Raw genomic sequence first — 23,850 nt, 5'->3', positions numbered from 1 at the left:
GATATTCATTCCTTTTGTGTGATCGAGTGATAAATACCCTGTATTTATTCCCACAACATCTAGGCAGGATTGCGCGATGTAAGAGAGACTAAAGGGGCTGATTTTGCCACGGGAGCCTAGATGAGGCTAATCGTGCTAAGCGTGTGATATTTATTTCATGAGACCACCTCTACCGCTTCAGACTCCTAGTCCAGCAATTTGCCAAAACACCATGGACCTTTTGGTTAATCTTCGTAGTAGAATGTCTGGATTGTTTGAGGGGAGTGATGGGTCCCCCAAACAGGAAGAGCCTCTTTCTCTACTCCACGCGGCAGTTGATGCGGAAGATGTGGACCAGGTGTGCCAATTGGCTGCCACTGCGGACCCTCTCGATCTGACTGCGGCTCTATGTCGATCTTGCCAATGTGGTAAAATAACCAGCACACAGGCTCTGCTTGAGACCGGGCGGTGTGATGTCAACGCGGCCGTTGATGGGGACACGCTTTTATTCCTGGCCGCAAAAAAGGTTCAGTTGGAAATAGTCAGACTCCTGCTCCAGCATGGGGCCGATGTCACGATCAGATCGAAGAATAAGCGGCCACGAGCCAAGCTCCCAGCCTTTACGCCCCTCCACGGAGTGGTGGACAGTCTGTATCCCTACCAAAAGCTGGAAAACCTGCCCCGCTACGAAGAGCTGATGCAGATGCTGCTGGATGCTGGGTGCGACATCAACGCACAGGATACCCACGGAAATACCGCACTGCTGCTTTCCGTCCACAAGGAGATCGCGTTGGTTCCGTTTCTCCTGGAACATGGCGCGGACCCGAACATCGCAGAGGACCGAGGGGGGACAGCTATGCATTTTTTCCACCATCCCTTGGACCACCCAGAATGGTTCAAGGGATTGATGGCAAAGGGAGCCCACCTGGATATTGTTCGAGATGCAGATGGTCATACCCCGTTGCATGCCTACGCTTCTAAATGGCAACTTGGTGATCTCTCACTGTTCCAGCCATTTGTGTCGGATTGGTCGATCACTGACGGTAATGGCGACACACTTCTTCATATCGCCACTGCGAAGCATCGTCGCGGGAGCAACACTATAGTGGAACTGCTGAAGCTTGGAATTGACCCCAATCAGAGGAACCACAAGGGGGAACAGCCTATTCACAAGGTAGAGGGACCCGAAGAAGATGTCCAGGATACATTGGACATCCTTTGCGCAGCCGGTGCAGATCTTGAGGCTAGAAACTATGACGGATGCACGCTTCTCACCAAGACCATGTACGGCACGCAGGGGTGTAATCGCCGCGAACTTCTTCCCTACCTCATTAGTCGCGGAGCCAATATCAACGCACAGGATTATAAAGGTAACGGCGTACTATCTTATTTAATCAAACCGTATCATTTTCGATCGGAGCACTTAGAATTTCTCCTGTCCCTTGGAGCAGATCCAAAAATGTCGAATTACGAAGGAGACACATTGCTGCATCATCTCGCAGCCAATTTTGCTACAATTGACCAAGATACGGCTCTTTTGGCCATGATTCAACTTATCAAAATGGGGGTCTCCTCGACCACGCCCAATTTCCGAGGTCGGACGCCTCTGCACATGCTATGCAGCCAGTCTTCAGACAATTTGTTTGCGGCAACCGCACAGGGAGGCAAGTGTGCTATCGACTTACTCCTAGATGCAGGTCTTGGCGTCGCTTTAAACATGAGTGATCACCAGGGAATACGACCGATCCACCTTGCGACTACGGTTTCTGAACACCTGGTCGGCAAATTACTCGCTCGCGGGGCTGATATCACAAGTTCAACAAAGGATGGACGTAATCTGTTGCACATTGCGTCAACTGCACGCCAAAGTAACTCTGTTGGGCTGATTTTGGACCATTGCGACTCTAAGAACCTGGTTTTGATGCTCAATGCACAATCAGAAGATGGGAGAACACCGTTGCATGTGGCCTGCCGCTCTGGAAGATTGGAGACAGTGAATCTTCTCCTCGAATACGGAGCAGATGTCAACATCGAGGACAAGCACAACCGTACCCCTCTAGACGCATGCGCCGAGTCCATCGCGGAAGACCAGCTTTGGCAGGGAAGTGACGACCAAGAAAACGTAATGAACACGCGCTCCGCAGGAGGCGTTTTGGTAAAAGATAATAATCGACCGACACAGCCTACATCAAATATGGAAACGAAGCACCGCAACGGGAAAGGTTTGGGGTGGGAAGGAGAAATCACATCTGAAAGTTCGACAACCGGAATTGGACAAATCATACGAGCTTTGGCATCTCATGGGGCTTTGGCATATGAAAAGAAGTCTGGTGCTGGTCCCATGTACTATGCAGTTGAGGAGGGAAATGAGGAAATGGCCGTGGAATTGGACAGGTTGTCCCGAGAAATGAGTTTTCCGATGGAAAATAACCGCCATACCAAAACGGAATACACTCTGCTGCGCTCTCAACACCTCCCAGACCTGCTCCGGAAGCAATTCAAGGAGTATGTTTCTGAACGTAATGTGCTCCCAATGGTCTTGCTCGGCCACCACGAGGAGGTCGTACAAGCTCTAGAATCGAACGCATCTGTTATCGATACTAAATTCTCTATGCCAGCGATCATGGCGTCGCTTGCAAGGTGGGGATTTTCGGAGCTCTTTGGCCGGATTGGCGATACGATGTCCGGCAAATGGATCAATGGCGGCGATACAAATATTTGGGGTAAAAAACTGACTCCGCATCTTCTGATGGCTGCTCAGCGAGACCTTCCCAATCTGGACGTTATTCGGGTCATGGTCGAGAAATTCAACGCGGATGTGAAGATCAAATTTCAAGCAGATATGGCAGATAAGCCTAGGGTGATCTGCCGAACAAAGATGACACTGGAGCGGCATTACAAGCCGGGAGACACCATCCTTCACCAACTAGCCCATGGCACGCACTGGTGGTATGGAGGGGCCATCCGGTACCTCTTGGAACACGGGGCCGATCCCAACGCCCAGAATGACCAGGGAAAGACGCCTTTATGCTATGCAGTTTCACGAGGAGAGCTGGGGGGCTATCGCCAGCTCGAAATCACCAGAATATTGCTGGAGGGCGGCGCCGATCCTAACCTCACTGCGACGTGTGGCTATACCCCGTTGGCTATGTCGGCGCATGACACCCAGCTGTTCCAATTATTGATTGAACACGGAGCATATCCATCTCAGGATCACCCCATGGAACTCTTCGCTGCATTGTCTAGTTTCAACAAAGACGTTGTCTCCGCTCTCTTAGGAATGGACTTGGACTGCAATAAGACGGTGTTATCTGATGCGCAGCCTCATTGGCACACCCACCGTGTTAGAAAGGTTCCGGAAATCCGCGGGGCCACCCTGAGCCCTCTTTTCTACATCTCAATGCTACCATTCAACGAAGCCAACTGCCGCGAGCACGCCTGTAGGATGATTGAATTCCTCCTAGAACGCGGTGCAGATTACTTCCTGCCTTGCAGCGATACCCAAGTCGTTCTACACGAGATTTTTGCGAGCGGAGGAATCGTCCAGCCTTGGCTAGATATGCCCAACCTTGACCTCGAACGACGGGACCCTACAGGAAAAACGCTACTATTGGCAGCAGCCAGCAGTACAACTGGAACCCACTCGTATGCCTGCTTGTGTTCGGCATACCCGCTCCGAGGTGGAGAAATTGCACTGGCGCCCTGGAAGGAGGGTGACCCCACGCGTGCAATGGCCCTGTATGAACGGGGAGCCGATTTGAGGGCAGTCGATTACGAAGGCAACAATGTGTTGCATTATCTGGCCGACCTTGATTGCTCTGACGATCACTTTGCGTCGATTGAGACTCAACGGACATTATCATTGTTTGTAGACAAAGCACCGGAGTTGGTGCAGCAGACCAATGTGCATGGGCAGACACCTTGGGCGATTGCAGCGGAGAAGAACTTCGTGGAGTTCATGGAGATTTTGCGCACAGATCATTTGCGCGCGGAATGACGATTTGGATGTGTTGGCAAGGGCAAGTTCTCCAACGAGATGTGGCACAGGAACGGCGTACATTATTCACATTCTATACTTAATGAGAAAACTTGTTATTCCTTTTGGGTATCCTTTTAAGACACCCCACAGTGCATTTGGGAGTTTTTTTTTTGTCCGCTTCAACATATATAGAGGACGTGAATAACTACAAGAAGGGCTACCACATGCGTAGTCATACTTATAAATAGTCGCTCAACGGTCCCATCTGGGAGAGAGCTCCTGCTCTATGTCCCCAGTTAATACTTCTTTATCAACATGTCTTGCGGCGATATTTCTCATATTCCTAGCTACAACATGAAGAAGCGAAATAGCCTTAAAATATATATAAAAAGACGCGCAAGACACCCGTGAAGACAACTAGGCATCTAAGAAGAGATATCTTAAGCAAAGGCTAGATCCAATCTACCTAAGGTTGGTCCCTGGAAGTGGTCCAAGCTCCGATAAGATATGACGTCAAACCCCACACTTTATCAACACGGGGTTTCGCGCTAGTCCGGACGTCCACGGGTCAAGTAAGCAATTCTCTTTCCCCTTTGCTCAATAACTATTGAAGATGAGCCATGGATCGCAAATGCCTGGACACTTGGAAGATGAGAGCTATGATCTCACCCAGACAGAGGAGGTTGGCCCCCTCGAGTCACTGAGCCCGAGGCCACCCACCACTCAATGGAAGGCATCGTCACGGAAAGTAGAAGAGACTCTTGCTCAGGGCCTGTCCAATGAAGATTTATGGATGCTGATCCGGCGATTTGACAAGGTTAGTGTGGTCTCCACCTGTGCTGAGAATAACTGCTGATATGTGAACTAGCAAATATACCATGTGAAAGCGGTTCATGATACCGCTGCTCTGAACTTGGATCTCAATCGGACAGAAAATGAGCAATTTCCACCCGAAAAGCTGCGCATAACGCTTGAGAGGTTTTATACCTCCGTGGTTGTCGGAGTGACCGAGCTTTTCCGCCATATCACGCGCCTGCGATCATGGAAGGAACCAGCGAGAACAACAATATTCTGTGCGGTATGTGGATTACAAAAAGTCATGCCTTTGATAAGATATTGATAATTTATAGGGTTATTTTGTTGCTTGGGCCGTGGATCTCTTAGTTCCAACCATCCTGGGTCTTGTTGTTGCCCTGATAATGGTTCCGTCTGTTCGACTATTATTATTCCCTGGCTTGGCAAAGACAGAATACTCAAATAGAAAGACCTCGGCAGACGGACAAGTTCAATCTGAGGATAGTCTCACGGGCGCCCCAGAAAACCATAAGGGTGAAGCCGCTGAACGAGAAGCCAAAAATCTAGTCGACAGTTTCGCCAACGTTGCTATGGAGAGTGCAGCGGCTAAATATGGGCAAGCAGTTACAGAGGACACTGACAAGCCTGCGCTTATTGAGAGCCCAGAAGCCGTCGAGACTGCAGCCGGAACCCCGACAGGCGATTCCTCTGAAGACAAAACCAAGAAGCCCATGAAAAAGAAGGTAGCCAATGCGACCGATAAAGTTATGCGTATTCTGAGCGATATTACTGATATCTATGAGAAATTCGCCAAGTGAGTCCATTCCAAAAGGATATATGAATAGGCGATATTGACGATATAACAGTATCCTTTCTCCAACACCTCCGTTCTTTTTGGTTACGTCTAGACTTCGCCTTGCGAGTATCTTTACCCTGGTGTCTGTTATTGTACCCTTCACATCTAGTTATTGGATCATCAAGCTCGTTGGCTTTGCGCTTGGACTGGGCTTCTTTGGGGACCCAATATTCACCTACACCCTTGACCTACTGAACAATAAAGTACCAAACTGGAAAGATCATCTCGATTTGCAAAAGTATGGATAGCAATCCTTTTTCTATAGCCTTTTTCGTGTTGCTGACTCGAGCTGCAGGACACTTTTGGCTGGCGTTCCTACAAACGCGCAGCTCACTTTGACCCTGCTTCGAATTGGCGAGATCAATTCTTCTCCACTACCACCCGCTCCATCCCCTGATGACGACGAGCCGGTATGGCCCATTCGCCGCAAAAAGTCACAGACACCCAGCTCTACAGACCTCACTACGCAGGGATCATCTGTGAGCCTCCAGTCGTCGAGCTCTACCACATCGCTCCCGGAAACAAAGGTACCGAAGAAGAGATTTGTGTTCAAGCTTTTCAAGTTTTTCCGCCGCACAATTGCCACGGCAATCAAGGGCCATATCGCCTTTGACCGAGCCATGGCCATTGCAGGATCAGCACATACGAAGAATCTGATTGGAATGCTTCAAAGCGGAAACTTTGCTGCTGCCGCAACGCAGTTTGGGCCTTTGAAGTTTGATGCAAAGTATGAACGCAAGAGAGGTGCGGCAGTCATTGACTCGTCGAAGGAGCCTCCCATCTTGTATTTCACTACATATGCATCTGCTGGGCTGGATGATTTACGCATCGAAAGTAGGAAGAAGGGTTCTATTCTGTTCCAGATTCCTGTCACTGAAATCAAGGAGTTGAAGAAGACCGAGGGATTAGGATGGAAGGGGAAATTGATTGTTGAATTAACAGCTGGAAGTAAGGAGGCTGCGGATGGTTTGGTTGTCACCGGTGATGAGCCGGGCCAGTCTTACCATCTCACTGGTATGCGATCAAGGAATCAACTGTTCAATCGGTTGGTTGCGATTGATGCGCAGTTCTGGGAAAGTCGTTGATATCCGGGTATCTAGCTCTATGAGATTGCATCTGGTATATTTACAGTCTACTACCAGCGTCTATAGTCCTGGAAAATAAGCATTATGTATGGTTACAGCTCTATGGGCGCATGGCCTGGAACCTCGGCCAGACACCGACTAGAGTACTGGTGTGTCAAATATGAATGTCACTAGCTTAAATCACTTCCAGAGATATAGCTGAGCGTCAAGCCGCAGTCTCGCTCATTGCGGAGTGCTGTTAGAAAAGATAACTACTGTCCTTCGGAGAGGAGTGGGATTCTGAAAAGGTTGTTCATTTCTATCTGAGTGGACGAGAAAGAGACTTCTATAGGAACTTCGGCAACTGCTGCCCTTGTAATACAGCCAGAAACTCGTCTCGGTCTATGATCCATTCCGATAAAGATTAGCAGAATAGAAAGACAAAAGGGAAAAGTTCGACTAACCTTTACTTGTTCGAAAAGAAATTGACATAGCACCCTCTCTGTTTTTGGAACTAGAGTTCTTAGGGCATCGAGCCATAACATTCATCATATCAAGTGTCGTACCACGCAAGTACGGAAGACGTGGAAGGGTGACGCGACTATTCTCTTTTGAGCAATCGATGAACTCTGACGGAACAGCCATGGTAAGCCACTTGTCCGGCACGGAGTCATCCCACCGTGTGGCAAGTTGGAACGTTGTTCCCCGACGCCATAGTTGGATATCGGCGCTGCCCTTACCGGAAATTTGGAGCCCAAACAGGGAATTGCCTTTCGTTGACAGCGAGTGGATACGCCGGGAGTAGAGGAGATCGTATAGAGGAGATAGGGAGCTGAGGAATGAGCGCGCTTCGAGGTCATTCTCGAACTCGATGGTAGTCTGGGTAGCCTTCTTGTCGCAATGGGAAAATGTGACAGGGCTTTCTGGATGGTAGAGCTGGTCAACATGAGTTGAGATGTAGTCTGTGTAGTATATGCGGGGGAAATGGATGCTGAATGAGGAGTGGTCGTATGAGTAGTCGGCGTCACGATAAATATAGTACAGTTCTGAATATCGCCATGATGCACGAGTGCGGTATACTAGCACGGCTTTGTATTGCTTGTGCTCAGTGCCAGCATCAACTACATTGTAAATGAGACCGGAGCTACTGGGCTGTGACCAGGAAAACTCAGGACGGAGGCTCATTTCTAGTACGGCTTGTTCAAACTCTTCCGCCTCTTGATGCATGCCAAATTGTAGACCGACGCCGATATTTGGGGCAGTGCCATCGTACACGTAGGAGTGCAAGGTGTTATAGTTGCCGTCAGTCTTGTCAGAGCGCGCCTGGCATGTGTCAGACCACTGCAAGAGCACCTGGCGGGACGTACGTCCTCGGTTGATCTGAACAACACTGAGAGGCATGAAAAGTTCCATAGTTCCCGGGGATTTCTCAGCAGCAGAGGAAGTGATCACCATGCGTCGGATAGACCGCCAGGCTTCTCCAAAAGACCGTTCCAGAATGCGCACCTCGCAGGATTTCACCGCGACAGGCGGGTTCATTGATTTCATGGTCGGCGTGTTCAACTGCTCAAACATATCAACCGAGGTCTTGAAAAGAACGCTCTCAGTAAATTCGGTTGAATCAACTGGTTCTCTCTGCCATACAGCATCGAAGTAAGCTTTCGGAATATTGATGAATTGTGCGAGATCCCCGTCAAACTGAAATGATATCGAAACGCTCATATCATCAAATTTAAATGGTACCGGTTCTGAGACCCGGGCACCAGGGAAGCCAGTCAAAGCTGCATTTGATAACTGGACAAGGGGCGGTAGATCATCTAGTGTGACTAGCATCATCGGTCAACTCCATGAGAGGGTAATATGAGAATCATCACTTACAATTTCGTTCTAGGCACAGAGTGCCACTTTGATTGCAAAGAACAATCTTGGGTTCGCTTTCACCTTCTCGTGTTGCCAGCAGGAGCATGTAGGGGGCACCCTTGGTGCGCATGCGATACTTTTTGCCACCGATGCCGGCATTGACAAAGGTGCGGTAGAGGACCTTTTCCTGTTCGTTACCTGCATCCTCTAGATCGACGGCGATCCAGCGTAAATTATCCAAGCCAAGATCTAGATCAATGCCCCCATCCCATGTTTCCTCCGGCTGCATGGGCTCCCAAATGGCAAGACTTTGGGTTTGCAGAGTTGACGATTCGGGAATGTCGATAGAAGTATATTGGGAAAGCTCTTCGTTGATGCCCTGTATTGGATTAGTCACAGGTTCTAGGAAACGATACGAAGACACTGACTTCAGAAAGCTCGACAATCGACTTGCGATCCTCATCAACCAAAAGAGAAGAGGAGATCTCTTCTTCCAGAACGATATCGTATAGGATATATGAAGCCTTGAGGAGGTCAAGATAAGCTTGGTGACTAGTTGACCTTGACTCCGTGGAGGGACTCATACTGCCACGGGCACTGACATAGTTGTGTCTGCTACAATTTGCCAAAGTCGCGCGTGCCTGGACAAGTAGTTAGTAGATATTGTCTCCTGTTGTTTTACATCGAGAGCTCACTTTCAACAACCACCAAGTCGCCATGCGGAGCCAATCTCTTGTGATTAGCCTCGTGATCTGCAACCCATCATTCACCGACGCCTCGAGTATTTTTAACATTTCTGCAGTTGGCTTATGTAGTTGGTTCTGCGGCTCAAAGCGTATTGGTCTTGAGATATGCTCCTGGTGCCGAACATCACGAAGATGTTGCATGGCGGACGTCACGGCCTCGGTAACGTGAGGATGGCCATGACCAGCATCAGAATAGGCTCTGGTGTGATGCACAACTTGCTTCTCCGTCAGGTCGGGGTCGTTCGCCCATATTCCATCACCAAGTGTCCGACCGTCAATAGAGCCGCCAAAGAGAAGCTGCTCACTGCGCATTCGCGTATGATGTATTCGGCCTGGATGAGGTAGGAGAGGTGATGTATTCAAGGATAACCAAGAAGTCGGCGAGTTACCATCAAAGAGTGAATCATCGGACCCAGTTATTGCCGATTCGGAGGATGTGGATGTATGTCTGACCTTGCTGCTCCCCGCGGAGCTTCTGTTATTAGCCAACTCCGACATTCTGACGCGGACTTCCTCGATTATATCGATTTCGCACTCTTCTTCGTTGTTAGCAGGTAGCTCAACCAAGCCCGGGCTCGGGGTCATCGGCGAGACAACGGAGTCTGTATCCCGAACAGGTGATGCCGCTGTGCTGAGAACAATCTGTTTATCCTCTTCCATTGCCAGAACCATTGTTTTCTCTATCCGAGCAAGAGAGTCACTAAACCAATTAGACTATAAACCTTGAATTTCGGACAGGAAAAGTACACTCACTTCCCTATACTGCTTACACACAGGCTGAGATTGCAGGTGTGAATCATAATCTTAGATCTTAGATCTTCAATCTGAGTTCTTTGTGCCACCCATTTGATCTTTTTCCAGAGGCCTTTTCCGTCGCTATTTTCGAAGCCTTTGAACGGGGCAAGGAGTTCTTTCAATCGCTGTAGGGTCGCGAGACAAGTACCGAGGGACCGTTCCAACGTCTGTTTGCGATCCTCATCCATCTCCTCAAAGAAGGATGCGTTAGAGCTCACCTTGTCGCCGAAGGTACGTAAAGTGCCTTGTAACGAGCCCAGCTCAGTCATCAGCTTTTGGAATCCTTCGGGAGCACCCTTCGCGAGGAGATTGCATTGCTTGTATACGTCCCATGCCACCTTGGCCAGGGCGGGGATATCGAAAACCCCGAGATTTGAAGACATTTTTGGCGACGAAATGTACTGCCAATGAGCTGGATTGTTTGAAGGAGCACGGGCAAGAAGCTGCGAGAGGAGTCTTCCCCACAGTCATGGTCCACAGCTCCAGGTAGATAGAATGCCTCTAACGGGTCCGAGCTGAGGTTGGAAGTAGAATATAACAAAGTGTTACCGAGAGACAAGCCTAATACCGCTTAACCATCACAGTAATAGCCGTGAAAGAGACGGCCTCAAGGGATAATTCGCCAAGGGTTCCGAGCCAATACGGGGATCAGGGCCGATTCCACTATTTCATGAGTGCACCCAACCATAGGTAATTTTTTTCCCAAGTCGGCTAGCCATTCACACGGTATTGCACTGAGAGGCTGTATCAATGGTATGAATGGGTATGGGTGGAGAATGCAAGCGGCCTTTCCCAAACGCATGTTTCTTTGATAACGCGTCACTAGGTGTGTATGCTGCAGACAAACAAAGAAGTTTGGGAAAGTGGCGTCGGCTGATTACAAGCTGGGCGGGAGCTATAAAATAATTGTGAGACCAGAGAACAAGATTTTGTTCTCCTAGATTGACGTTTTCCATCTTGGGTTGGACGTGAAGTTGACCGCGTAGAAACTGACCACTTATTCCCCGGATTTTCCAGAGCTCAAGTGAAGTTGAACATTGCAATATGCGGTGAGATGCAAGGGTGCAAGGGTGTTACACTGATTTCAAGTGATACAAACGAACTCTCAAATTATAGATATAGATATGACTATAGGACTACATGTTCTACTCTTCTACTCTTTAGAAAATTGTAAGTCGCGACCCACTTCTGCCTGAGGCGTCAACTTTTGATCGCCTTCAGCCCCTAATTTTTATTTTGATTCTCAGACTTCCTCAATTCATTTCACAAAGCATGAAACACACCTGATATTGTTAATTTTAGACATCTTCAAGATTAACTATCATATATCTGCGCGATCTCCAACTAATTAAATCCACCATGGAGTCAACCGCGTCCTTCACACTCGACGCGCCGACAGTCCTGTGTCTCGTGTTCTCACTTTCTATGATGCCAATCGCCTACTTTCTGAGCAGGAATCTTGTGCCAGCACATAGGACACGTGATCGCATCCTCTTCTTCTGGCACGCGTATGATGCCCTTACTCACCTCTTCATTGAGGGTTCCTGGCTCTATGAATGCTTCTTCAGCTACATCACTGTCGCCGACAATCATAATGTGGGGCCCTTCTTCCTCAACGACCCAACCCGTATATATGGTCCTGTCTACGGGACTAGACCTAGCTCGCGTTTGTGGCAGGAATACGCAAAGGCTGATCGCCGCTGGGCTGGCGCTGATTTGACTGTCGTTTCGCTGGAGTTATTGACTGTATTCCTCGGGGGTCCAGCTGCGATATACATCTGCTATCTGCTGTGCCGGTCGTCGAATGAGAAGATCAGTGCCAAGTCCCGTGGTGGGGTCAAGGCGACGCTGTGGCTGGTTTCAGCTATGCTTGCTACAGCCGAGTTGTATGGTGGATTCATGACCTTTGCACCGGAGTGGCTGACGGGAAGCTCGCAGCTGGCTACTGAGGATCCGGTTTACCTTTGGCTATACTTGTTCTTCTTCAATACCCTCTGGGTCTTTATCCCTCTGTGGGTGTTGTGGGAGGCGGCGAAAGAGCTACGCAATGCCTTTGTGGTAGCGGAGGCTCAGAATGAGAGGAAGACTCAGTGAGCTCGGTCTGAGCGCGGATGAAATTGGAATGCTCGGATGAACTTGTGCTTGAAGGTCTTTCTTTCTTTCTTTCTTTTTTTTTTCCCGGAAATCTTGATTGGTTGATATCCATCAAGTACAAAATAATGCTGGCAAAATGTCGCCACGTCTGTCAAAGGATTGTCATAGAATAGATTGCATTATAATTCCCATTGCCTGTCTCATGTTTTGACTTCGTGAGGCTTCCGTATAAAAACCTCCCCTGCCTAATATTATCTCGATGGAATATGAAGTTGAAGACAGACTATATATAAGTTTCGGTGTTCTAACCATACTGTCCTAACCATAAGTATCTCTACAGCCTTCTCCTGAGGTCTTTAAGATTTTACGCAAGCACTGGGTTGACCATTTTCAGGGCACTACTGGTTCATTCATTGTTTGAGGAGTGTCACCTATCAACTCTCTAAGCATCGCTATTCTCAACTGCATCAGTATTTTCGGAATATGCCGTCTCCTTACGCGTAAATATATTCAATCCGGACTTCCTGCCCTTGTGTACCGGCATACCCGCATGCCAGACCCCTGGATGGCCCGTGCCATTTTCGTATAGATTCCGCCAGAACACTGCATTGCCTTGGATTGGCTTGAAGCCAGTGCCACCAGCTGCGCGGTTATCTTCGTTATCCTCGCAGTCTATAAACTTACACCAACTGGCAGGGAAAGAGCCGCGGTAGTAAGGAAATTGGGTGGAGCCACCGACGCAATCGTCGCATTCAAGATAGGCAAATATGGTCGATACCCGAGGGTTTTCCATCCCCGCGAACCAATCAAAATGAGGTCGAAACTGGTCGCTGATCCCGTACTTGACAACCTGAAGATCCTCGAGGCGATTCAGTGACTGGTAGCCTTGGAAGTCCATTGTGCGCTGTTCAATACATGCCACCACGGGATCGCTAGGGAGAACTGCCGACTTCGAGGACCGAATACTGAGATCATACTCGTCGAGGCGATACCCTTTGGACACAGGTGACTGTATAAACAGAGGATCACTATGAAATATCAGTTGGTTACGAGTTCTCTGATTCTCTTTATTTCTCCCTCTCTTATTCTCGTGGTCATATCCACTGATAGGTATGTCTAGGGGCCATTACTCACGCCAAATGGAGCAGGTATTTAGTCTCCTCGTAGGATAGATAGTCTTCAATATAGATTATCATAGGATCGGTGGAGAAAATGCGCGTCTGGTGTTTCTGCACTGGACATTGTGCTTCATACTCTTGCCTCATCTGGTCAAATATGGCAGCCTCTGTGGATTCAGGTATGATATGAGCGCGGTTCTCTAGCGATGGCGAATTGGCGTGAAGCTTCGACAGAACACTAGTGGTAGACTCTATCCATCCTTCTAGGAACCCGAGCTTTGACTGGATAACACACAGACCCAGAAGTATCATTCCAAATGCAATGGTACTCCGAGAGAAATAATGAGAGCCGGATTGGGGTTTGATTGGCATGGTGAAAATAAATGCAATGTATCATAGTCCACACTTGAAAAAGGATATAGGATTTACAGAGACCCAGATTGGGAGCTTATATATGTTGGAACAAGTATAGATCTGGTAACCTTGTAAAGTCATACTTTGAAACATACAGGAGACCGAGCTAGTATAATAACATGTATCATTCCTGACGATACATAGTACATTTGTATTATTATTTATCTAGTACCTATTAATTGTCATTTATTATCATTTTCGGACTGGCCAGGTCACTACTTCAGTCTGTGGTAGTGTGTATTCTATATATTTAGAAAAAGCTATGCCCTTGATCCTAATACCTATCCCTATCCTCTTTTTGCGACAACCATCCCCCCCCTCAATTCCAATGAATGCCCAAGATGATTTTCAGTCCGACAAGGACTTTCCTCTTGAGTCACATGGCAGTGATTCGAACTCAACACTACTTCCTCGCGCCGACCCTTGGCTACACAGGAACCACTCTAGAACATCTTCCCAGTCAGGCTGGAGAGGGCAGATTTGCAGTTATCGAAATTGGCTAATTGCCCTTAATGCTCTCGTATTCCTCACTAGTGTAGGCTTGTGGGCCAGCAGCACATTTGCTGGGAAGTTCGAGAAATGCCATTGCGATATGCACTCGTGGGGATCCATGTTTGAGCCAGACTGTGAGAACATAAATTTTCCCTCTGGAGAAATAGTGGGAATAAGTTAGCTGATCAAGAGCTTTCTACATTACAGTGCAATATACTAGCCGGGTTACTTTCCAGCCTCATACTTATTTCGGCGGACCACCGTCGAACAAGACAGATGAAATGTGGAAACGACTTTCTCCCCGTGAGTAAAGGCCCTTTTACAACTAAATAAGATTATAGCTGATTTGCCTGTTAGCGGGTGATGGTATCGTGGAGCTTCCAATTGAAGCTGCAAAGAACCTTCCTCAGTCCTTGCCCGCCCCAAATAATCCAGATACTGCACTAGTTTACGGAGTGTCGGTTTTTCATCAACTACATTGCTTAGTATGGATACCTGAGCTTCCATTATTTTATAGTTGGGATTCCTATTCAGCTTGGAAATTTCTAATCTTTCATGCAGAACTTCCTCCGATTCGCCTATCACGCTTCAACCGTAAAAGATATGGATGCAGATGAAGTCGTACTCCATCGTGATCACTGTCTTGACTATATTAGACAAGCTCTCATGTGCCATGCAGACGCTACTTTCGAGCCATTGACCAGCGTGGGAATCAACGGCATGGGAGCTACCCATCAGTGCCGCGATTTCGATAAGATCTTTTCTTGGGCGTACGAGCATCGGTCAGATAAAGTGCATGGATCGGGGTATACGGGTGGCAAAGTTACCCATACACCTGGCGATCGGAATGATTTCGACGAGGCCCATGTAGGGCATGTCCATTGATTAAAGGAAAAATCCATAATTTAGGGAAACTTTCCTATGTATTTTTGGTCTATTATCTCAGAAAATGGGATTTACACTATTTGCCTTGCACAAATCCTTTCGTATTTTAACTTTGCATCCTTTGGTGATGTTTCATCATGTATGGACTACATGCAGATGCAATTCACTCTGCAGTATACACAATGTTATTATACTCTTAAGCAAAGCGGATCGGCTATCTTTACCTAGATACTCTGTACTTCCTCTGGTCAGATGAACACCAAAAAGTGACTGCATCTCCTAGCTTTTGAAAATACGCCACCGAGTGTTATCCCCGTCGGCTTCTCCGTCTTCCCTGTTGGCTTCCCCGCCCTCGGAGATACCTCGTCTAGCTGGGTATCTTTGCCATATTATTTCAGCAGGGCGTAATAAACATTGTAGAATATCACGGCCCAGAAAATTCCAAGGTTAAATGTCGTTATTATTATCAATTTGAAATATTGGTGTCTTATCAATGGGAAAGCGGAACAATTTGAAAATATCTCTTTGGATCTGCAGCTCTTGTTCCGCTCACCGTCTGATACTCTGCTTCCTTCCATGGACTGTCAACATGTGGCCTTTGAAAAGATATTCAAATTTGAAGTATCAAGAATTAAACAATGATCGAGAAGATACATCAACTCCGGTGCCTGAAGATCGACATTGGAACCTTTTCCTATACATTGTGATCTCAATTCTTGCAATTGGGTGGGCTACGACAGGAGCTCTCTATTGGAAATCATCTCCTATTGCTACTACAATTAAAGGCAAATTCCAGGTCACCATGTTGACCCCTATCCCAGAAGACGTTTTTAAGCCAGTAAGAAGGGTATTTGAACCAGACGAGAGATACGTTGGAAATTCAAAAGAGGTCGACCATCACTGGGATGCCTTAGTAGCTGGTGAGATGGGTGAACCGCTCCCTTCAATTTTTCAGCTTGTTTAATCATCATCACTTGTAGGTCATGATGCCGTTTGGATTGAGGACCCTGATAGGTGGGGTCTGCCCGAGGGTATTGTCGCGCCTTTCGATCATCCCAATATCACTGATCCTCCACAACATGATTTCTATGTGATCTCGATCCTTCACCAGCTTCATTGTTTAGTAAGTTTTTGGTCAGCATCATATTATCAAAGTACCCCGTCTGACTCTGACAGAATATGGTTCGCTTTCAGTTCTGGCAGGCTCGCGATGGTGTCAACCTCGATACAGAGCATGATGCGGTCAAATGGAATGTACATGTTCTACATTGTTTCGAATACCTCCGACAAGCGATTTCCTGCGGAGGTGATCTTATTATAGAGGGATCAAGCCCGATTAAAGTTGGCAAAGGTAAGCCGACTTTTTTCTGTCATGTATCCTTGCTATGGACTAATCTGATGCTTCCTTGCGCTTAGGGCATGCTACTTCCGTTACTGGCTGGGGGGTCGAGCACGACTGTATTGATTTTGATCTACTGCGTCAATTTCAGATTGAACAAGAAGGAAAATATAATCTGACGTGGCAGCATGACTTGGATAATCGAGTGAGATAAAGGCTGAACTATGGAGGTGGTAAGACATAGAGCACCCCCCCCTGGGACGGGGAGACCTATAGCATATTATTGAAGCAGAATTCGATTATTTCTCTCTCCCTTATTATCTACTACGTACCCCGCAAATTTCTTTTCAGTCATATCTACCGTCCCAGCAAATGCTTGACCAGATATGTTCTTTAAAAAAGAGATATTTAATATTATATTATCCACTATTACGATGTTGGATGTAACCTCAAGAGGAAGTATATCATATTTATTGCTTTATAGGAAAGGCGGTTATGGAGGTCCAACTTTGGTGAAACTGTGTAACTGACGTGTACAAATCACAAATCTTGGAGAATGTCTAACGTACTTTGTGTGTACAGATTGGATAATTAAGATATATAGTGCATTAAGTTTAGATTAAAAAAAGGGTCCGTGTATGCACTATAAAATAGGTAGTAGTTGCCCTTTTTGAACTAGCATGATTTCTGTATGATGTATGGCTTTGCACACTAGCCTTATATATAATACCTAGACCCAGAGGTAGCTCATACTTACAGTTACTTGGAGATTAGCAATGACTATTTGTTATTGACAATTAATTCACCTGCTGATGCCGTGCTCGCTTCACAGATTGATGCAATTTTAGAATCCAAATTAGAACTTCATTAGCCTATCTTGATTTATCGTCCATCTAGGGTGTCTCAGACCTTCCAAGGTTGCTCGTCTTTTGAAAGATAAGATCATCCAAGGCCTTTTTCCCATCTAGCGGACAAGATTCCATGTCGTCTATGTAAGGGACGGGATGGTATTTTGGTTATTCTACTCTATCTGATCTTAACACGATATTCTGGTACTTCATGCAGAATCCAAAGTCTTGGAGATTGAATTTATTCCATAAGAAAGATAGAAAAATGTAGGTCCACAATAGCACTCCACTCAACAAAGCATCCCCTCGTTAAATTCCTCTCTTGTCCCAAAATTTCGTGATGTGGCTCTTGATGCATTACTTCATTCATTCTTCCCGTTAGATTAAGTGACATGTAGCCCTTAGTCTTCGGTTTCCTTATTCCTTGACGGATACATAGACAGGCTCCTCAACCTCACGCTTCTTACCGGTAGAAGCCCAGACGTAAGCAGGCTCGTCAACCTCGCGCTTTTTACCGGTGGAAGCCCAGACGTAGGCGGGCTCGTCGACGTCACGCTTTTTACCGGTAGAAGCCCAGACGTAAGCAGGCTCGTCAACCTCGCGCTTTTTACCGGTGGAAGCCCAGACGTAGGCGGGCTCGTCGACGTCACGCTTCTTACCGGTAGAAGCCCAGACATAGGCGGGCTCGTCGACATCGCGCTTCTTACCGGTAGAGGCCCAGACGTAAGCAGGCTCGTCGACGTTGCGCTTTGCAGGCTCCTCAACATCCCGAGCCTCGGGGTTCATGACCAAACCACTGGCTAGTGCAGCCAATGAAACGGCCAAGGTTGCCTGAGTGATAATGGACCTCATATTGAATACTAGGTGCAATTAGCCTATTAATGTTCCACATAAGTGAAATATAACAACGCTTGAGCCCTCACAATGCGGTATTGTCTTCGGCTTAGAAGGTTGAAATGGATTTGAACAAATATGATGTGTTGGACTTCGATGCTGACGTCGATGAAAAAGTAGATTGGAGATGGTCAACACACCAAGTATTTATAGAATCAGCGGTACGTGCAAGCTGCTCATCCTGCGGCCACATAACCAAGATTATTCTCTATGCCGTCCCTCGTCCCTCGACTCGCAGGATCGGACTTGCATCGGCTATCCTTGCCTTCCCTGTGAAAATCGAACATTGTGCTAATGCAGCGCGGAGGTAGTTGTGAGGGATGCTATGTGCTCCGAGCCAATTACTTGACTTCCCCTTTCAGCGTCCGATGAATCCTTTCTATCAATAAATCTTTTACGTACCGAATATTGCCATCGATGATAAGATAAATGTGGCTTATTGTGCATCAAGCTAAGGATAGTACGTAGTATTTTCATGGAAGCTGTAATAGATTCCTTCATACCAACGCATTCTTACGAGTTACAGACTTGGAACGAGCATGAATTGCAGCAAATACTAGTAATTTTCGATGGTCTTTCCGTTAACACGGGGAGGGTAATATGAAGCAAGTCCGTGCTAGTATACAGGTCTTAGAATCGGGATTGTATTGCCCTTCAATCCGAGGCCATGCACTAGTTAATCAACTATGCTCCACTTAGCATACGTATTCGACCATTACTGCTCTATTTATATAAATATACGCCTTTCACTCAAAATTGGTATAGCTTTTACTCTAAGCATCTTCAATCACCGCTAAAATGAAAATTCCAAGTATACCATCAATATTTTCCAGGGGTTATACACGTCCAGATACATTCCCTGAGAAACACCCGCATGATGATGATGACGATGAAGGATCTGGCTCTGGCGAAACTCTTTTGGAAGAAACCAGCATGCCATCTCATAGAGTCAAGGGTCTTTCCAAGGCATATCTTATTCTTCTCCCCGTTGTCTTTGGGTTGGGACTTGCTCTTGGATTTACCAGTCTTGGATTCTTCAAGATGCCTGTGTCCGTTCAAATACATCTAAACACTCCTATACCCAACGAAATCTTTGATAAACGGGTAAAAATACCATTTGTGCCTGACAACAGGTACTATGGCAGTGGTGATACCGTCGATCAAGGCTGGAAAGAAATCACGAAAGGTAAGCTATTCTATTGTTATCTCACCAGAGGCGAAGAAAAGCGAAAGAAAAAGTATTGATTTCCAAAACGCAGGAGGTGATTCTGTTTGGCTGCAAAATCCATCGGATTATGGCCTAGACAAGGGTATTTCTGATCCTTTTCATGAGGATAACACGGATGAGCGATTCTACCTTTTGTCAAACCTTCACCAACTTCATTGTCTTGTAAGTGGCAAATGTCCAAGGAAAAGAATGACACATTCAGTATTGTAATCTGACATCGTGTTATGGTTTATTAGAATGTTGTTCGGTTACGCTTTCGACAATATGAATCTCAACTCAGCAAACCCGTCAACGAATCAGAAACTACAGTAGCGGACTGGAAAGAGCATACTGATCACTGCTTTGAATATCTCCGTCTTTCCATTACATGCGGGGATTTCCTTGTTATGGAACCTGCCAGTCCACCAGGAACACCACCGGAGCTGACAGCTGGCGGGCTGGGATGGGGGGTGGTACATGAATGTATTGACTTTGATGGATTACGAAAATGGCAAGCCGAAAAGAGGCACGAGTTTAAAGTTTCGCTATATTAGGTTACATTCGTGTTATTAGAAAGTATTTGGACTTTTGCTTTTATCCATCTACTACAATATATATATATATATATATATATATATATAATGGGATCTCCCGGACAGGATGGGTTGTAGATGGCCCCTCGAAGATGCTCTCATCCGAACAGCATTCCTTACCACTACACCGCACCTGGTATAGCTCAATATGTGATATATGGACTTGGAAGACGTTGTACGTTTGGATGGTTACATTGAATATATGGGTTATTGTCCTATTTCCGGCGGTTTGGATGCCGGATACCCGGATTCATCATGTTTATAAAGAAGATACACCCTGTATGCATATGTACCGATAGCTTTTGAAGTGAGTCCAATGACTAGTTCGAACCGTAATTCCTTAGTATCGTCACTGGTGTACTTGGATGTATTTACGGGTCGTACCTGGTAAGATCCAGATAACGCGGGGAATGACCAAACCGGTAATAATTGCCCGGGCCGAACCGCTATCTAGATGATCGACAGGGATTGGCTTACGGTTTGAAGATCGCTGTATTTTAAAACAGCCAGAAACAAGAAACGCCTTCAGCAGTCGGGCTTCCGACTCTGGGCCGGATAACGATATTTCGAAATTTCCATTATATTACAATTCACTAGCGGAAAATTTAAGGTTGGTCTAAGGCTTATCTAAGTACGCTCGTTAATTGCCCACTCTTGATTATACCACTTGGCTCTGGATGTTCTAAATTCACCACTTACTTACTTTTACAGATGATTCATTGTACCCTGGCTACTAAACTGTCATATGAATCAAACAAAAATGGCTTCTCTATTCACAGCATCTCCTACATTTTCGATTCCTAGTGAACGCCTCCATATATCCTACTTCTTACCCGACTCCCCTGCACACTGTGCCTTCCTCGTCAAACTATGGAACACCGAAGATTTTATCAAAGCCTGCGGCCGCACTGGCATTGATACGCCAGAGAAGGCCGCCAATTTCCTTCGCAACCGCGTCCACGCTGACTATACCCGAAATAAGTACGGCATCTTTGTGGTCTCGCTCAAGCCGCATGAGAGTGCATCTTTGTCTGAAAGCACCCCCATCGGCACCGTGTCGCTGATGAAAGGTGAACCACCAAATTCTTATTTGGCACCAGATCTAGGGTATGCGATTCTACCTGAGGAAACTGGAAAGGGATATGCCACCGAAGCGGGGGTCACATTGCTGAAATATGCGCGGAGAGAACTTGGAGTCGATTCGGCATTTGGGTTCTGTGCTAAGGATGACTCCCACAGCGCGAGGGTTTTGGAGAAGATCGGGTTCGAATCTCGAGGAGTAAAGAAATTGAAGGTTTTTGGAGGGAAAGAAAGTGCTGTTTATGTGCTTCCTGGGATGAGCCAAGATCTGACTGTGTATAACTTGAATGATTGAGCGAGAACAGTTGCACGCTCCTGTTCCACGATGCATGATATACCTCTATCTTACTAGGTACGACTCAATAACTTTTTCTTTTACGCTATTTATCTGAATCTTCGCTTCATATCAGATTAAGGCCACTGGAAGTTACGGTGCAAAGACGATTGTTTCTGGCTATTTTCACTGGTCCTTATATTTTACATGTAATAGTGCGATGAGTGCCGTCAATCTCTGTAGGCAGCTACGCGGGACTTTGACGAGGTAAGCAATCGGCATGGTGACCAAATGACCCGTCTATGAAACAGATTCCGCACTTCATTTCTACTCAATTTAATTCTACTTTCCATCACTCACCCACACACAGTCACCTTTTCCATCATCCAATCTAGCATTCCTCCCTTCTTCCATCGCATACAGGACCTAACAAACATGGCATTCTGTTTTCCCATCGCCCTTCTCCCTCTCTGTTATCCGACCCCTCATGTCCCAGAGAAGGGGTTCCAGGATCTCCCTGCGGAAATCAAGCTTCTTATCATTGAGTTCCTTGATCGTGACACCTTGACCCTGAGTCGTCTTGCTGCCTGTAACAGGGAGCTATATGACATGGCAATGCCTACGTTGTATGCTAATGTATCTTTGGGGGCTCCTACTCATTACCGGATTTGGCCTGGTTTGGCATGGCCCGCCGATCGTCGTTCCGTATGATGCCCCTCTTCCATGAATTAATTGCACTTGCTTAAGCCGAATACAGCTAGAACGCTTTCTTCTTACGATGCTCCGCAAACCTCACCTTGCTATACTTGTCAAATCCCTCGATTTGACTGACCTACACGACCTTTGCATCGCGCACAGGCAGCTGAGTGCATCTCACCCAAAGAGAAAACAGCTCACTATCGAGCCCCTCTGCCCAGAAGATCATCAAATGATTGTGGATGCAGCCACGAAGATACCATTGGGGAAGATAATGGGGGAGTCACTGGGGCAGGCCATTGAGCCCAATCCACCACGGTCAGACGCGTTAGTGGCCGTTCTTTTGGGATATCTGCCTGCCCTAGAGCGCCTTGAGATGCCAATGGAGAGTGATGACCCACCCCGTGATCCTACAACCACAGCCTGGAGCCTGACTGAACGTGTCTTGGTGAGTATGGCTGGCATGCGTCCGGGGGGCACCAGCGTCGTAGCTGGTGCACAAACCCTTATGCTATCTAAGCTCACTCACCTGAAAGTTGAGATCGATGGAACCTTTCCCTCGGCTGACATTGACTGGCTTATGGTTTTTCTTCAAATTCCCACCTTGACTCATGTATTCGGCACCAAATGGACCAACCTGCCGCTATGGGTGAGACCTGCATATCGCGATTGCCAACGCCTCGTTCACCTTGAACTTCGTGACTGTACCTTTAATGGCCCAAATCTCCGAAGACTCCTCAAATCAGCCAACAAGTTGGAAACATTCATCTACGAACGCGGCTGGACGAATAAGAAGGGGTGGGTCCTGAAATCTGCGGAACTGAGCCACGCGCTTCAATACACATCTCAGACCCTAACCTGTCTTGAACTGTCGATTAATCGATGTGCCCGGAAGGTATACGAGGAGTTGTATCTTCAACCTCTCGACCTAGCGGGTCTTCGTCATTTGAAGAAACTGCGAATATCAGCCGGCTATCTTGTCCAGACTGAATCGAAGATGGAATATTTTGAAGGTCGCTTCTGGAGGCTATATGACCAGGATGGAATACTGAACAGTGGAAGACCTTTGCACGAGCTGCTTCCCAAGTCACTTGAGCAGCTGCACATCGTCCAAATTAATGATGGGCTTGAGTTTATCCTCTTGTGTGAGAAGCTATCCCAAAGTCTCTACGGCAGAGTGGTGCCCATTCTATCAGAGGCTCACCAATTTCAACACCTCAAGGAGATTATCATTGAGGCCCCCTTCGAGGATCACGGCGAGCACTTATTTGAGACACTCTCCAAAGCCGCAAACCAAGCTGGAGTGAAATTGACAACAATTGACAACTCTACCGATTATGTCAGATCTTGGATCACCGGGGAGTCACGAGTATCTTGCCCAAATAAGAAGATCGACTGGGGGTTTGACGGCAAGATTCAGTGGGCACATCCATTCACTCGGCGAGGTGCGATGAATCACGATCTCCATTGATTATTTGAATCAGAGTTGGGGGTGGGGGATGGTGGTGGGGGGAAAGGGGGAGGAATCTGTGATTGATCCCAGGGATAAGTGAATATTGGGATGAGAGATGAAGCAATGCCATTTGTATGTAATGAGTAAGCAAGAAATTACTGCCTTGTGGCCTGAGACATATGATCGACATGACGTAATCCCTCCGCAGTGGACCTCGGCTTTTAACCCAAGAGATCACGTTCGTAGTTAATTGAGAAACTTCCCACTTTCTGTAAATATTATCATTTCAAATAATCTTGGAAATAAATTACCCATGCCTCGAATCCTGATTGAAACGGATATCAGAGGTTGAGGGGCCCAATCCGCAGAATAATAACCATCAATTATCC

General features: G+C 46.9%; 8 protein-coding genes across 8 annotated transcripts; 5 read left to right on the top strand and 3 right to left on the bottom strand.

Annotated features, from left to right (window-relative positions):
• Nucleotides 1-211: 211 nt before the first annotated feature.
• On the top strand, nucleotides 212-3,976 carry PGRI_022950 (uncharacterized protein; the record flags this gene model as incomplete). Its single annotated transcript, XM_040790008.1, has 1 exon — nucleotides 212-3,976. One exon carries the CDS (start codon nucleotides 212-214, stop codon nucleotides 3,974-3,976), a length of 3,765 nt encoding a protein of 1,254 aa, XP_040646961.1.
• A 595-nt stretch (nucleotides 3,977-4,571) lies between these two features.
• On the top strand, nucleotides 4,572-6,694 carry PGRI_022940 (uncharacterized protein; the record flags this gene model as incomplete). The annotated part of the gene is made up of 5 exons (XM_040790007.1): nucleotides 4,572-4,775; nucleotides 4,827-5,036; nucleotides 5,089-5,567; nucleotides 5,620-5,847; nucleotides 5,905-6,694. The coding sequence occupies 5 exons, from the start codon at nucleotides 4,572-4,574 to the stop codon at nucleotides 6,692-6,694; spliced, it is 1,911 nt and encodes a 636-aa protein (XP_040646960.1).
• A 438-nt stretch (nucleotides 6,695-7,132) lies between these two features.
• Nucleotides 7,133-10,457, bottom strand: PGRI_022930 (uncharacterized protein; the record flags this gene model as incomplete). Its single annotated transcript, XM_040790006.1, has 5 exons — nucleotides 7,133-8,490; nucleotides 8,552-8,912; nucleotides 8,962-9,174; nucleotides 9,229-9,979; nucleotides 10,033-10,457. The coding sequence occupies 5 exons, from the start codon at nucleotides 10,455-10,457 to the stop codon at nucleotides 7,133-7,135; spliced, it is 3,108 nt and encodes a 1,035-aa protein (XP_040646959.1).
• A 976-nt stretch (nucleotides 10,458-11,433) lies between these two features.
• On the top strand, nucleotides 11,434-12,168 carry PGRI_022920 (EXPERA domain-containing protein; the record flags this gene model as incomplete). Its single annotated transcript, XM_040790005.1, has 1 exon — nucleotides 11,434-12,168. One exon carries the CDS (start codon nucleotides 11,434-11,436, stop codon nucleotides 12,166-12,168), a length of 735 nt encoding a protein of 244 aa, XP_040646958.1.
• A 442-nt stretch (nucleotides 12,169-12,610) lies between these two features.
• On the bottom strand, nucleotides 12,611-13,598 carry PGRI_022910 (Prolyl 4-hydroxylase, alpha subunit; the record flags this gene model as incomplete). The annotated part of the gene is made up of 2 exons (XM_040790004.1): nucleotides 12,611-13,196; nucleotides 13,303-13,598. 2 exons carry the CDS (start codon nucleotides 13,596-13,598, stop codon nucleotides 12,611-12,613), a joined length of 882 nt encoding a protein of 293 aa, XP_040646957.1.
• Nucleotides 13,599-17,681: 4,083 nt separating this feature from the next.
• PGRI_022900 (uncharacterized protein) lies at nucleotides 17,682-18,116 on the bottom strand (the record flags this gene model as incomplete). Its single annotated transcript, XM_040790003.1, has 1 exon — nucleotides 17,682-18,116. One exon carries the CDS (start codon nucleotides 18,114-18,116, stop codon nucleotides 17,682-17,684), a length of 435 nt encoding a protein of 144 aa, XP_040646956.1.
• Nucleotides 18,117-20,718: 2,602 nt separating this feature from the next.
• Nucleotides 20,719-21,333, top strand: PGRI_022890 (GNAT family N-acetyltransferase; the record flags this gene model as incomplete). Its single annotated transcript, XM_040790002.1, has 1 exon — nucleotides 20,719-21,333. One exon carries the CDS (start codon nucleotides 20,719-20,721, stop codon nucleotides 21,331-21,333), a length of 615 nt encoding a protein of 204 aa, XP_040646955.1.
• Nucleotides 21,334-21,747: 414 nt separating this feature from the next.
• On the top strand, nucleotides 21,748-23,479 carry PGRI_022880 (uncharacterized protein; the record flags this gene model as incomplete). Its single annotated transcript, XM_040790001.1, has 2 exons — nucleotides 21,748-22,017; nucleotides 22,070-23,479. 2 exons carry the CDS (start codon nucleotides 21,748-21,750, stop codon nucleotides 23,477-23,479), a joined length of 1,680 nt encoding a protein of 559 aa, XP_040646954.1.
• Nucleotides 23,480-23,850: the final 371 nt, after the last annotated feature.

Source organism: Penicillium griseofulvum (genome assembly GCF_001561935.1).
Source record: "Penicillium griseofulvum strain PG3 chromosome Unknown contig_80, whole genome shotgun sequence".
NCBI lineage: Eukaryota > Fungi > Ascomycota > Eurotiomycetes > Eurotiales > Aspergillaceae > Penicillium > Penicillium griseofulvum.
Note: the sequence above shows the minus strand (reverse complement) of the source record. Positions and strands in the feature narration are given on the sequence as shown.